Source organism: Triturus cristatus, chromosome 3_2 (genome assembly GCF_964204655.1).
Source record: "Triturus cristatus chromosome 3_2, aTriCri1.1, whole genome shotgun sequence".
In the NCBI taxonomy this organism is placed as follows: domain Eukaryota; kingdom Metazoa; phylum Chordata; class Amphibia; order Caudata; family Salamandridae; genus Triturus; species Triturus cristatus.
The window spans coordinates 789505981-789519761 of NC_140584.1; the positions used below are offsets into that span (position 1 = coordinate 789505981).

General features: G+C 43.7%; 1 protein-coding gene across 5 annotated transcripts in view; it reads left to right on the forward strand.

The window, feature by feature from the left end:
- The window catches only part of CPO (carboxypeptidase O), a 523455-nt gene that overhangs the window by 336478 nt on the left and 173196 nt on the right, over positions 1-13781 (forward strand). For all 5 annotated transcript variants that reach the window (XM_085648890.1, XM_085648886.1, XM_085648887.1 and 2 more), the window contains one exon: positions 11787-11895. In XM_085648890.1, coding sequence (XP_085505016.1) covers positions 11787-11895 — 109 coding nt within the window. The remainder of the gene's footprint in view (positions 1-11786; positions 11896-13781) is intronic.

A 13781-nucleotide genomic window follows, 5' to 3' on the forward strand; every position in this document is an offset into this window, starting at 1 on the left:
ACCTATGGTTTTTTAAGTGAATTTGCAAGGTTTTTTAAATGCTAATTCCTAACTATAACGTGTGTGAAACCTATGTTTTTTTCAGTGAATATATATATATATATATATATACATATTACGGGAACTCCACATTCGTCTTTTGTCGTGAAACAGATGGAGCGTGGACCACTAAATCAGCGAATTCTCAGCAGAAATGTGTGGCAGCCATTACAGGTTTCAGCCCCGAAGGGCCTTGATCATCATATATATATATATATATATATCAATACCAGTCGGGTCCTTCCGACTGGTATCGTTACTCCAAAGACGCTATTTGTTTGTCAATGCAATACGTGTCACCCTGGCTGACAAACGCGTTTTGGCGTCCTGGCCTTTCTCAACATTGAGAGGAGGGAGGAGGAAGCTGCGTTGCAGAGTGGTGGTCCAAGGCCACGCTCCCTTTTTTACACCACTCTGCAACGCAGCTCTGTGTCTCTTACTGGAGGTAGCTGGTGGGCTAGTTGGCCCTCAGGGACCCTCAGGATACAAGGGGACTTAATCCCCCAACATAAAACACGCCACAGGGCATGTTTTCCCCTACCTGCAACACAGCGCTAACGCGCCCTGTGGCACGTTTTAAGTTGAGGGATTAAATCCCCTTCAATCCTGAGGGTCCCTGGGGGCCAACTAGTCCACCAGGTACCTCTTGTAAATTCCACAGGGCTGCGTTGCAGAGAGGGCTCCGAGGCCATACCCCTTTTTACACCACGCTGCAAACGTGGCTTCTGGTGCACTGCTGGTAGGGCAATGAGGTCCTCTTGTGTCCTGAATACCTCAAGACACAAGTGGACTTCATCCTCTGAGCAGCAGTGCGCCAGAAGCAGTGTTTGCAGCGTGGTGTAAAAAGGGGCGTGGCCTCAGAACACCTCTCTGAAAACGCAGTTCTGTGGCGCTACTGGATGTACCTGGTGGGCTACTTGCCCACCAGGGACCTTCAGGATTCAAGGGGACTTAATAGGGATGTCATAGTTAGAAATTAGCATTTAAAAAAAACATCGAAATTCACTGAAAAAAACATAGGTTTCAGGTACGTTATAGTTAGAAATTAGCATTTAAAAAACCTTAGAAATTCACTGAAAAAGCCATAGGTTTCAGGGATGTTATAGTTAGCTGGACATTTCACTCATACAAAACCATAGAAATTCCCCGTTATAGTTAGTTTAGCTAACTATAACTCGCGCACTCGCAATGCACTGCTAATGATGTCACATATTACATCTTCATGACATGGTTAGTGATATCACTGATGACATCACTGATGACATCTCAAATGACATCACTGATGACATCACTGATGGCATCATCCACGTGAAAATCAGATGCACCTCCTCACACTCTAATTTAACCTTTGATGCACCCACTGTAAAATACAGACTACACATACAGCTGTTACCACTTGCACTCTTGAACCCATACACCCAGTGAATGAACCACTCACACATCTATGCACAGAGTCATACACCTCCCACCCACCCACACGCTCAATCTCCCCAAAAAATACTCAGACAACCAATCAATAACCTATATAGACACTCATGTAGCTACTGACCAACCCATGCAGCAGCTTACACAACAACAGACAGACTGATACAGACATTCACACAGTTTAGTCACTAACCCATGCATTCAGTAAGACATATTTAATCACTCACTTATACAGTCAGTTACACACCTACTAAATCCTCCATGCAGACACTCATACAATAAATAAATATCCATAAAAATACATAAATATGTATATACATAAATGCATAGGTACGTGCATGGATTGCATTGCTGTTTCAGTCTATAGTTTCACTTCTCTATAAACTGATTATGTACAGAAACTCGCATTGATTAATTCAATATAATCAATAAAATTAGTACCATGCTTGAGTATAACTGTATAATACATTCACCATGTTTCCAAATATCAGCATGAATGCTGGATTGCAATACTACAATACTAAAAAGATTATTTTATATATGTGTGTGTGTGTGTCTGTGTGTGTGTGTGTGTGTCTGTGTGTGTGTCTGTGCCTTAAAGTGCTTGCTGGGGTTATCAATGACTGTGTCTGTGTGTACCTTAAACTGTTTGCTGGGGTTATCATTGACTTAGTAGAGTGGCGTTAACACACAAAGTGAATGTATTTATCACCCTTAAGTCCCTTTCAACTTCGGTTGTATAGGGAATTTCTTTGGGTTTAAAAAAATGAAATTTAAGAAAAGTAATAACGTCATATTGTGTTAAAGTCCCATTCTGAAAGGTCAACCTTAACTACTACACCTTGTCTTGCACGAGAAAGTTTAATTTGAGATGTGTTTGAGATATATTATGTTGTTCAAGGTCAAAGGTTGAACTGTGTGTTGCAATTATATGTGTGGGCAGTGTAGTGTGGTGGTGGTGGTGGTATGTGTGTGTTGAGTGTGTAGACGGATTAAGGTAGCTGATTTGATAGGTTGTAGTTTAAGATGGGTTTGTCTGTGTATGTGCAGGTTTTCGATGGTTGGATACTGATCTGAGGTATTTTTGTTGCATTATCTGGTGCTGTACTTGCCTGTAATGAAGGAATTTGTAATGATTTGTATTATGTGATGTGTTGACGTGCATTGGGGTACGTGGGTCAAGGTGCTGTACCAGGAGATGGGATGGTATAAGTTTTGGTGACTCATGTAGTGTGGTGCAATCAGTTGTGAAGCCAAGTGGTGCGATATAGAGTGAGCGTGTACCAAATGGTATGTTATAGGTGGTATTGCAATGTGGTTTATTGTAGTGGTGTATGACGATAAGGACTGTCGGCAGTGCAAAGTAGGTAGGGGTCAATTTTGAAAATGTAAAAAGTTTAGAACAGAATCTAGTTGAAAAGGCAAGTAGGGTCCTTACTTGCTCACTCGCATTATTTCCAATATTAACAGGTATAATGTATTTAAAGGTTGTTTTTCCAAATTTCGCAATAGAGATTATTTTTCTGTAAATAAAACCTTGTTAGAATAATGTGTGTGAATAATGATGCCCTGTCAAATTAGTGTTAGGCACAGTCTCTAAAAACATAACGTCTGTCCTGTTCAAACCACATGTATTGGAGTTTTTTTTAAGCCCTTTCAAAGAACACAAATTTTATTATAGCTCACCTTTTTTAGGCAAATGTGAACTAAATATTGCATTCAATTTTGCTTTAAAAATCATTGAATTCTCTGGTATTGCGGTGTCTGTGGAGAGGCAGGGAGGCAAACTACATTCAGAGCTCTAGTCAAATTGCTCTTAATATAATGCTAGACTGTAACTTGTGAACAGTTGACAGAAACACCTGGTACAACAATATAATGTGTACTTACTTGTCTGAATTGGTGCAACAAGTAATAATAAAAGTGTAAAGTTATAAAAAATGGCAGTCGCGTTTCAAAGTAGGAAAAGAAAAATATTACTTTTTAAGCCCTAAAACATTAATCAACACTCTTTTATGAGCCACCGACCTCCAATATTTCTTGTATAAACATAGGCCCTCATTTACAAGCACAACTGGACCGCCGGTGCATCACTTTTCGAATGCACCGGTGGCGCAAAGGGCATGCCCATATTTACAAGGCGACATAAAGTCACCCCCCGTGACTTTCTTTGGCCTTGTAAATATGGGCTCCATTCACGCATTACTCTGCATGAAAGGTGCGTTCCATGAGTGTTGCTGTTGGTGTTCCCATGCAACATCCATGGAAACTGACACATTCCCAGATTTACAACTTTTTGTAAAGCTGGGATTGCGTCAGAAAACTTCACCTCCCCAGGAGAGTCGTAGGGGTGGCGCAACGAGAAGAAATACGTTTTTTCTCTCCTCATTTTCCCTCTTTCTATGTGTGCTACATTCTGTAGCACCTATAGAAAGAGGAAAATGCCATCAGTGATTGTTTCTGTGCATCCCCGCAACGCAGGCACCCTTGAAACATGACGCATGGATGCCTGCACTGGCGCATGGCAGCCAATTGGGCCCCAGCGCAGGGGAAAGCACACGGATGTGTAGTACTGTTGTTAATATGATGTATCCCTCTGCTTTTAAATAACGCAGCTCGGCACACAACATGGCTTGCTGTGCCGCACTGCGTCATTTTGTAGTAACTGAGGCCCATAGTACCTGCCAAAGGCCCAACTCTTCCATATGGAGACATAAGACATCATGAGAGAGAGGTATCAGATACCACCCAGTGGTGGCACGAAATTATTTCAAATGGCTGAAAACAGGCCGTGTTTAATTTCAAGCGAACAACCCAGCGGCCACATTTCTATTTTGCTGGGAACATGGAAAATCCCTGCATTGTTTATTCCAGCCAAAAATATGACCCTGAAAACCTCATACAACCTGGCCTTAAAGCAACAGTAATGAAGGCTCCAATTAGTTACTCTACTATGTCCATATCACAGTGTACATGCAACGAAGGGATTTTGTTTTGACCCAGTTCTCTCTCGCATCGTTATGCTCTCACTTCAAAATGTCATTACATAAGCAGTTTTCCTTAACATGAGCTCTTTGGGTTTTCATAATGAATATTAATTTGTTCAATGTATATATAAAATGTTCCTGACTGCGACTTTATTTGCATATTCAATTTTTACTTTGAAACATGTAGATATTAGGTCGTTGAGAACAGCCAAGTAGTATCTATGGGCCAGATGTACAAAGCATTTTTCCGGTTGCAAATGGTGCAACCAGAAAAATGCTTTTTCTGATGTACAAAATACAATACAGGAGAAATTTGCATTTGTGATTCAGGTTTTGGAAGGGGTGTGTTTTGGGCATTCAAATACCAAATCGGTATGGTATGTATACCGGTTGCAAAACAGTAATACTTTACCATTTTAAAAGTGGCATAACTTATTTGGTAACCCTTTGGTACCTTTCCCCCTTTGAGAATGTTTAAAACATATTTTTTAGGAGCAGCCATTAGCCCCAAGGACCACTGCCTACTCTTAAACAAGCATTGGCATAGCCAATAGGTCTTGCTTTGTGACCTTTTAAGTGTTTAGCAAGAGCTATTGGCAATGCCAATGTGTTAAAGTTAGGTTGTAGAAAAGTGTGGCTGCTGTCTAGCATATCGAACAATTGTAATAAATAAAAACAATAAAAATGTGTTGGTTCCTCTGGTCCACTTCGTAAATGGAGAGCCTGACATTGTCCTTCTGGCTTCTGCTTATGTTACAGTTCACTGGTGTACATTAGTGTAAAAATTGGTGGTGCAACAGCAAAGTTAAATATTGTCTGTTGAATCGCTCCATTACATTGGATTGTGGCTGTTCTTGCCCAGCTCATCCAATTCTGAAGTCAGTGCACATATTTTTAGTCGCCCTCATTGTTTGTTTATTTAATTAATTTATGTATTTTAAAAAACTTATGAAACCTGACATGACTTTTTCGGTGAACCCATGAAGCCTACTGCACCTACCATTGGCTTTACACCTTATCCAGGGCCACTGCAATTGTGAGACGGAAGAGGACCAAATTATGTGGCAGGGTTGCACAAATTATGCAGCAAGAAAAGGCAAATTATGCAGCATAATTCGGCACATTTTATCATAGTTTTACTTCAATACTTATACACCTGGCAATAGTGTCTGGGAATAGGGTGCATGTTATTAGTTACAATTTAACACCTGAATACAGCAATAAGGAACTTAAAAATGCCAGTCAAATCTAGCGAAAAGCATTCCGGTGCATGCACAAGAATTCGAGTTGCTATAGGTCTTGTAACTTTTCATCCGTTTGCAACATAAAAATGTGTTTTTATTACAATCTGCGGATGATGGATGACGTGGCAAATGCGGCAAATACAAAATTATGCGAAGTTTGCCATTGCAGCAGAATCGCACAATTCCAGTGGCCCTGACCTTACCCACTACCATCCTTTTCAAGGGCAGAGTTAAGGAGGCATAGCTGGGGAGGAGGGGAGAGAAAGGCCCTGACGTGAAAGAGGGGTGCAGAGAGGGAACGCAGGGGAAATGAGGGAGGGAGAAAGAAGGAGTAGCAGCATCTGGGTGTCAGAGAGAGGGCTAGTAGACGGGCGAGGAGAGAGAACAATACTCTCTCACTGTGACATGGAGAGCAGGAGCGTGGGGTAGTAGATGGGATGTTAGAGCGAGAGGGAGAATTTGAGAAAGGGATAATTAGTAATAGAGACAAAAGAAACAAAAGGGTTATATTAGATAGAATTAGAGGGTGAGAGGGAGAACAGTATAAAGTCGATGTGATAGAAAGAGAGAGAAAGGGGTAGCAGAGAGGATGGAGAGAGAGAGACAATGAGAGAAAGAGTGAGCGGAGAGGGGTAGATGGGATGGGAGAGAGAGGCATAGATGGTGGATGGCAGGAGCCGCGAGAGAACGAGGACAGAGACTAAAGTGAGGGCACAAAGGAGGACAGAGAAAGAGGGGAGCGGCGAAAAAGAAATGCAGACTGTTACTGTCAAAGGAAGGAAGGACAGACGGGCTAGAGGAGGGGGAGACAGAGGGCAGAGAGAAAGAGAAGAGGGCAGTGAGTGAAGGCGGGAGGGGGTCTGTCAGAGGGAGCCTGGCAGAAGAGCTGAGAGAAAGGGTGAGAGGGACGGCAGGATGGGAGAGAGAGAGTGAGGGAGATGATAGGATGGGAGAGAGAGGGTGAGAGATGACCGGATGGGTGAGAGAGATAGCAGGATGGGAGAGAGAGATGGCAGGGTGGAAGAGAGATGGTGAGAGAGATAGCAGGATGGGAGAGAGACGGCGAGAGATGGGAGGATGGGAGATGGGGTGAGGGAGATGGCAGGATGGGAGAGGGTGTCAGACAGACAGCGAGGGAGTGTGAGGAGGCACCGGCGGACAGGAGCGGGAGAAGCAGTGATGCTGTTACGGACAGAGCGAGGGAAGGAGGGAGAGAGTGACGGGAGGGACGAATGGCCGCGATTACTGACACTTCAGGAGAGAGGGCGCGTGAGGAGAGCAGAGAGTGACAATGTCAACAAAGGACGGGAGTGCATTACGAAAGGAGACAGGGAGAGAAGAATAGAGACAGCCATTGGGGAAGGGCCAGAGACACAGGGTACTGGGAGAGAACGGCGACATTGGCAGGGAGAGAGAGCAGTGACGGAAACACAGTTCATTAGACACGAAGGGAAAAGGATGTGAGGTTGGAGGGGGTACCAGGTGCGACCACTGGTTGTGGGGTGGGTGGGGGGGGGGGTGCGAGACGAGGTAGAAACAGAGAGAACTCCACAGCTAGTGGAAGAAGATAGGGCCAGGGTAGAGGCGAGGAACAAAGGGAAATTGGGTATAGGCAACAGTCCATAAAAGGGCGTGAGTGCCAATCCATCCTGAATAACAGACAGCAAGGCCCAGCTGCAGCCCGCCCTGGCCGGGCGCCAGCCCCAGGAGAGGGGCCTGCTGTTTCTGAGAAGTGTTCGTAGTCTCAATTAAAAGTATTACACCACCCTTGAAAAGTGTTGGTACTCTCCCTGTCAAAATAAAAGTGCTGGTACTCCGTAACGGCCCATTCAAAGCACTGGTGGTAGTGAAGAAAAGAAGAGCCACCCACATTACGGAGAAAGGTTAGATGAGAATTTGACCAAGAGAAGGACACCGGTGTTTTGTGTGCACAAGATTTCCCGCACTGAAAAGTCCGAAAACCTTAGAAAGAACCAAAAATAAATGTTGATTAATCTCCTAAATAAGAGTCCTTCGATCCGAAGAATATCATAAAATCCTGATTGACATGGCATGAAAATTATGAGGCCCATAAGTTGGTAAGATACCTCAGTTTGTTAAATACTAGTTGGTGACGCTTTCTGGGACCAGCAGGTCTAAAGCCGACAAAGAAAATGCAGACTTCCAGCCTCCCAGGGTTAGTCATTTGAGACGCTTCACATTTTGCCGCCCTGACACGTGTTACTGCACTTAAAGAAACTTTGCAGAAAGAAGCCACATCTAAAAGAGATTTATTAGTGGTTACTCCTTTGCTCTTTCTTTATTTGCAAGACAATAACATAATAAAGAAAATTAATATGAATGTTCATTAAAGGCTACCTAGAATTGTGTTCATCAGAGAGCATTACTGACAGCTCGCAAATATCAGGACCAAAATCTTATCAGATATATAAATTGATTTTATGAGCAATCCACAAGAAAATGAAGCTTGTGGATTACATTTTGACTGCTGTAGAGGAATAAATAACAGCCCAATCGTTTTTCCTTAACAAGCACGAAAGTGAAAGCAATTTCAAAGCCAAGCAAAGTAACGCGGCTCACTAAGAACATCAAAGCGCCCGCGAAAGTGATCGCAAGCGCGGCCAGCGCTGCGCTTAATGAGCATGAGGAGGAAAGCCATATGGCGCCTCTGCTCATAAGCGGGCGCCCGCGCACGTGCACTCACTATCTAGGCTGGCCATGGTAGCATTTTTTTAAGCCCTTACTAAAAGTCTTGCCAGATCAGCGCATGCGCTGGGTCAGGCAAGACCTAAAAATGGAACTTTAAGGAAAACTGGTTGCATTTAAAACAAAATAAAAATTGCTTTACTAAAAACAATCACAGACATGGTGGTCTGATGAGCCCAGCATGCCACCATGCCTGTGATGGCAGCAAATCCTAGCAGGTTGTAAATTGTGACCTACATCATTAATATGCATGAAGTAGGTTTATTTGCGCAGCATTAGGAATGCATACATAAAGATTAGCGGTTTCCTGATAGGAAATCAAATTAGGAAATTGCTATTCCTAATTTTCATACTTCTTTCAACATTTCTTCACAAACTTCAAAGCACTGGTCTCGGTCATCCAGTTAAAATGACCTTGAAACCACTCTTATTTTTCAAATAATTTTTAGATACAATTTCTACATTGGTTACGTCATTACGTGGCCCTATTTTTGACATGTTCCACTGCCTTCGTCCCAGTCTTTTTCAGAGGGTTATCCTTCACAGCGTGGTACCAAATATTAAAAAAAGATAATGGTGCTTTTAGCTCTTTCACTATTCCTGTTATTTGAAGAGTTTGGAGCTTTCAAACATATCAGTGTCAAATGTCAAGATGGCCTGGTGGACGTGGTCCACACCGTATCCATAGCCACGCAGCTGTCTTGGCCAGATTCGGAGAACTTATGTAGCCCAAAAAGCCACTAATCCGATCCTGATGACAATGGGTACAAGGGGTACCAGCCGGGACTGAGAAATATGAGTGAGGTTGCCTGAATGCTTAGGGAAATCAATGAGCTCGGAGACCCGAGAGACAAGCAAGGGTCCCTAAGATGGCGCCGCGGGCTCTGGAGAGTACAAGACACTTAGTCGTAGTCGGAGCAATGCAGACACAGAGCCCGCGAAGCAGCAACCAATAAGCCCAAGAATCACCCAACGATCCCCCGGTACCTGCGGAGAGTCCGTGACAACGCGAGATGCAGCATCACCTGGTGAACACGCCGGGAGCTCGCGGGAGACGGCTCCAGTGACGCGAGGGTCCCGCATGCCAGCAATCCAAATGGGAGTTTTAAGGACCAAAGGGTGCCTGAATTAAACCCCCATAAAAACGTTGCTAGTATTTTAAAGCGGGATATGCTGCGCCTGACCCCAAAATGGAGCATGCCAGGTAAATGCCACCGGAGAGGGAGGATGACCAATCATCGGGGTCCCGATGTATAAACTGGATAAAAGGCATAGCAGAGTAAAAGTAATCACAGAACCAGAGGCAAGACCAGCTGTAGAGTCACGGGGATCAACAGATTCCTATAATCAGCGCTCTTTACTGGGGACATAGTGAGACCTGCTAATTGAAGGAAAGAGCAGTCCCGGGCTTGCCTGACTCTAAAATGGCGCCCAGAACAATTCTGCAATGTCTCTTAGGGTCCTATAGAGGACTAAAATCTGATAAGGATCAGGTTTCTATGCACAACTCCTCCACAGTTTCACTCCCGCCAAGAGGGCTGAAGGCAAGAACAATGGGTTGTCCCACAACTCTGCATACTTTGGAACTGTCCCTTGCACCTCTCCTCTCCCCACTCTTCACCTGGGGGTGAGCTGAAGGACGAGGGGAACGGTGCTTCCCAATAACACCAGGACCGGTGCTTTCGATGGAACAATGATGATCCCCCATGGGCGGATACCTTAACTGTTTGCACTCACCGTGGGACCTGAGCAATCTTGGCCGATGCCCGGTGGAGCTGTCCTATGCAGCTATAGAGGAGTTTGGCTCTGGTTCACCCCCTCGGCCGTCAACTACCCAGCCGGACATCTGACATTGTTTTCCTCGTATCCCCGTTGTGTTTCCCTACCTCCCCCGCCTCCTCCCTCCATGATTCATATTATTGTGTAATCTCATGTTTTTCTACCATGTGTATACTAGGCTCCTGTAATTGATGTAATTATGTAACATGTAATTCGCTGAACCTCATGTAAAGCGCTCTGATACCTCCGGGTCTAGCCAGCACTATATAAAACTTTGCAAATACATAAAATCTCCTGATGATACGATATATTGCTTCTTTCCTTATTCCATGACTCTATGAATTGTAATGTGGCCATAAAGAAATACATATCATCTTGCCTTTGACTATTGACTTGATTCATGCTTCCAAATTCACACTGTTCTGTCAGTGATATTTCATAATATTGATATTTTATGCAACTGAACAAAACAGCTCACACCCCCCTCATCATGGCCTGATGAAGTGTTTTATTAGTTTTTCTCCATAAAATATACCTTACCCAGGTCAATGCTTAACTGTTTGTTATATGTTATAGGACAATGAAAAATCATGACAAAATGGCTTTGTTAATATCTTTTGATGATAATAATGGCTAATCATCCAATTTGGACCATATCACAGCAGCAGGATCTGTTTTTAAAAGGTAATCTCAGTAAGCAACTTCATAAGTGAGACTGTCAAAAGTAACACAGATTTATTTAAATGTTCATTTACATGTTTCCAGAAAGATTACAAAGTTGGCCTTTTTGGCTACACGCTGATCATACCGAGGACTTTTTTTTCTGTAACGGAAAGCATCATTTGCTTGAAGCAAAAATCAACTGAAAGTAATTTATGATATGGAATGTTTCACTTGCACCTCAACAGTAAGTATCATGTAGGGCATATTTACCATATGATCAAACAACGTAGCAAGCCACCTTGCTGCACCGCATGAAAGGCAGAGGGCAGGAATGTGCTGCATATAACATTACACAGCGCATTCCTGCTTTCTGCCTGCACTGGCACACAAACTGCTGACCAGCGCCAACCCAGGCACTCTGTCTGTGTTGTAGGCAGGATTGTATTTGTGCAGTTAGGAACACCTTCCTGCACAAATTCAATCCTCATGGGCATTTTCCTCTTTCTACGTGTGCTGCACAAAGCAGCACACTTAGAAAGAGGAAACAACAAGGAGAAATAAAGATATTTCTCCTTGTTTCGCCTCTTGTGGGGAGACATACAGTCCTAATGCATTCCCAGATCTACGAGTGTTACTAAATCTGGGAATGTATCAGAAGGGACACCCCTTCTCCCCCCATGTCATGCCTCCCTGCCGCAGAGCAAAGCAAGGTAGTGATTTGCGCTTCCTTGCGTTACTCTAGATATATCAAGCTATGCAAGGCCCTTGCATGGCTTGATAAATCTTATTTTATGTTTTGCATCACCCTGCGTCTCCTTGCATGGTACAGTATGACGCAAACCCTTTCATAAATTTGGCCCCAGGTAACTGTGCTTTCTTATATATTACTTTCTTCAGATAGATTAGCTCTATTGCATAATTACCTGTCTCGTTTGCTTTCCAGAGTGCAGAGAGAGAATGTGCAGGGGATGCTGGTCCTCGACACAATGGAATTTCATTCCAGAAGATCTCCGGCAGGGTATGACTACACCCGGTATCACCCGATGGAAGAGGTGAGGCAAAGAGCAAACTCTACCATTGATCTAGCGCTGGGGCAACCTGTTTTTTTGTGTGCACTCAGGGGCTTAGCTACCAGTACTTCAGCTAGTACAAGTCAGGCCTCTTCCCATCTGACTTCAACAGCCGCTTGAGCCCTGACATGGCACCTAGGCACTGGACGTCGTGTCCATCTGGCTCGAGCTTTCAGTGGCTCACCCACCTCTATACTTTACTCTGGGTATTCTGTGGCTGAAATAAGCTTAGATGCTGCTACCAATGTGATTCCCATTTGTATGTGAGGCTATTGCACTGCTGCTGACCATCCTATACTTGTGCTTCATGTGAGGATAACTTACACTCCTGCCAAATGCTGCACATTGTGTGTGTGTGCTTACACACAGGCTTGGACAGCTGCTGCAGATGCTGTCCATGTTGTGTACACATGAGGGAAGCTTGCATTATTTCTGGCCAGATAGGTATGTGTTCTGGGGGTGTTTGGGAAGTGCGTACCTTTACCCAGTGTAATACCTATTTTGTGTGCGGAAATATTGCTATACTATAGAGTCAAGTTTTCAATCATACACCCCAGTGCTTATTCTTACACTTGCACCAACTCTGAAATGCTTCTTACTCGTTTTATGTAAGGCAGGAATTAAACGGTGCTGCTCAGTGCCATACTTGTTCCATGTTTTTGAATGAAGCTAGCGCTGGCTGGTCCTGCAGTACCATATTTTTCCATGTCTTTAAAGCTAGCTTGCGCCGGCCCTGCAGTACCACACTTGTTCCATGTCTATGCAGGAAGCTTGTGCTGGCTCTGATGTGCCACACTTGTTCCATATCTTTGAATGAAACTTGCGCTGGCCGTATAGTACTGCATTTGTTCCATGTTTTTGAAGGAAGCTTGCTCTAGCCCTGCAGTATCACACTTGTTCCATGTCTTTGAAGAAAGCGTGCACTGGCTCTGCGGTGCCACACTTGTTCCATGTCTTCGAATGAAGGTTACACTGACCTATAGTGCTGAATTTGTTTCATATTTTTTAAGGAAGCTTGCACTGGCCTTGCAGTGCCACACTTGTTCTATGTCTTTGAAGGTAGCTTGCACTGGCCCTACAGTGTCACACTTGTTCCCATGGACATCATTTGGGAGTAGTCAGAGATTGGAACTGTGACCTCTAGCCTTCTCCCTACTTCTGGCACTTCGTTTGAGACCCCTGGCTCACAAAGCAAAGCTTTACTCTTTCATTTTTTTTATTGAAGCGCATTCCATCCACATTTAGTTGGCATACTATTTTCTTCTTTCTTTCTTTCTTTCTTTCTTTCTTTCTTTCTTTCTTTCTTTCTTTCTTTCTTTCTTTCTTTCTTTCTTTCTTTCTTTCTTTCTTTCTTTTTTTCTTTCTTTCGTTCTTTCTTTTTTTCTTCTTGCTTTCTTTTTTCTTGCTTTCTATCTTTCTTTCCTTGCACTAAAAAGGAAACAAACACTTTGTTTTTTATAAGGCAAGGGGGACTTTTTGTTTGATGCCAAAACTTGTACCAGCAAAAGTCCACAAAGATCATACTCACATAGCCTGCAGAGCTGGTCCATGCGTGGCTGATGGGATATTTGATAACCTCAGTGTCCATTCAGGCTTCAGTGTAGCTTACCTCAACAGATTTGAATTGCACTAGTGGACTGACCGGTGCACCAGATATTCAACCTGTGCCTCCTATGCCACCATCTGTACCAACTCTGCTGCTTGCTAGTAAGCAATGTACCTTTGTGTGAGCAGTGTGCTTGTCTGAGTGCAGAACAATCCCCTTGTTTTGTGAATGCATTTTGAGGGATGTGCCTGTGTGGATGCAGGATTACCATTGTATTTTGTTAGCCGAGGACAAACAGTCTGTAGGTTGAAAGTTGTGCCTC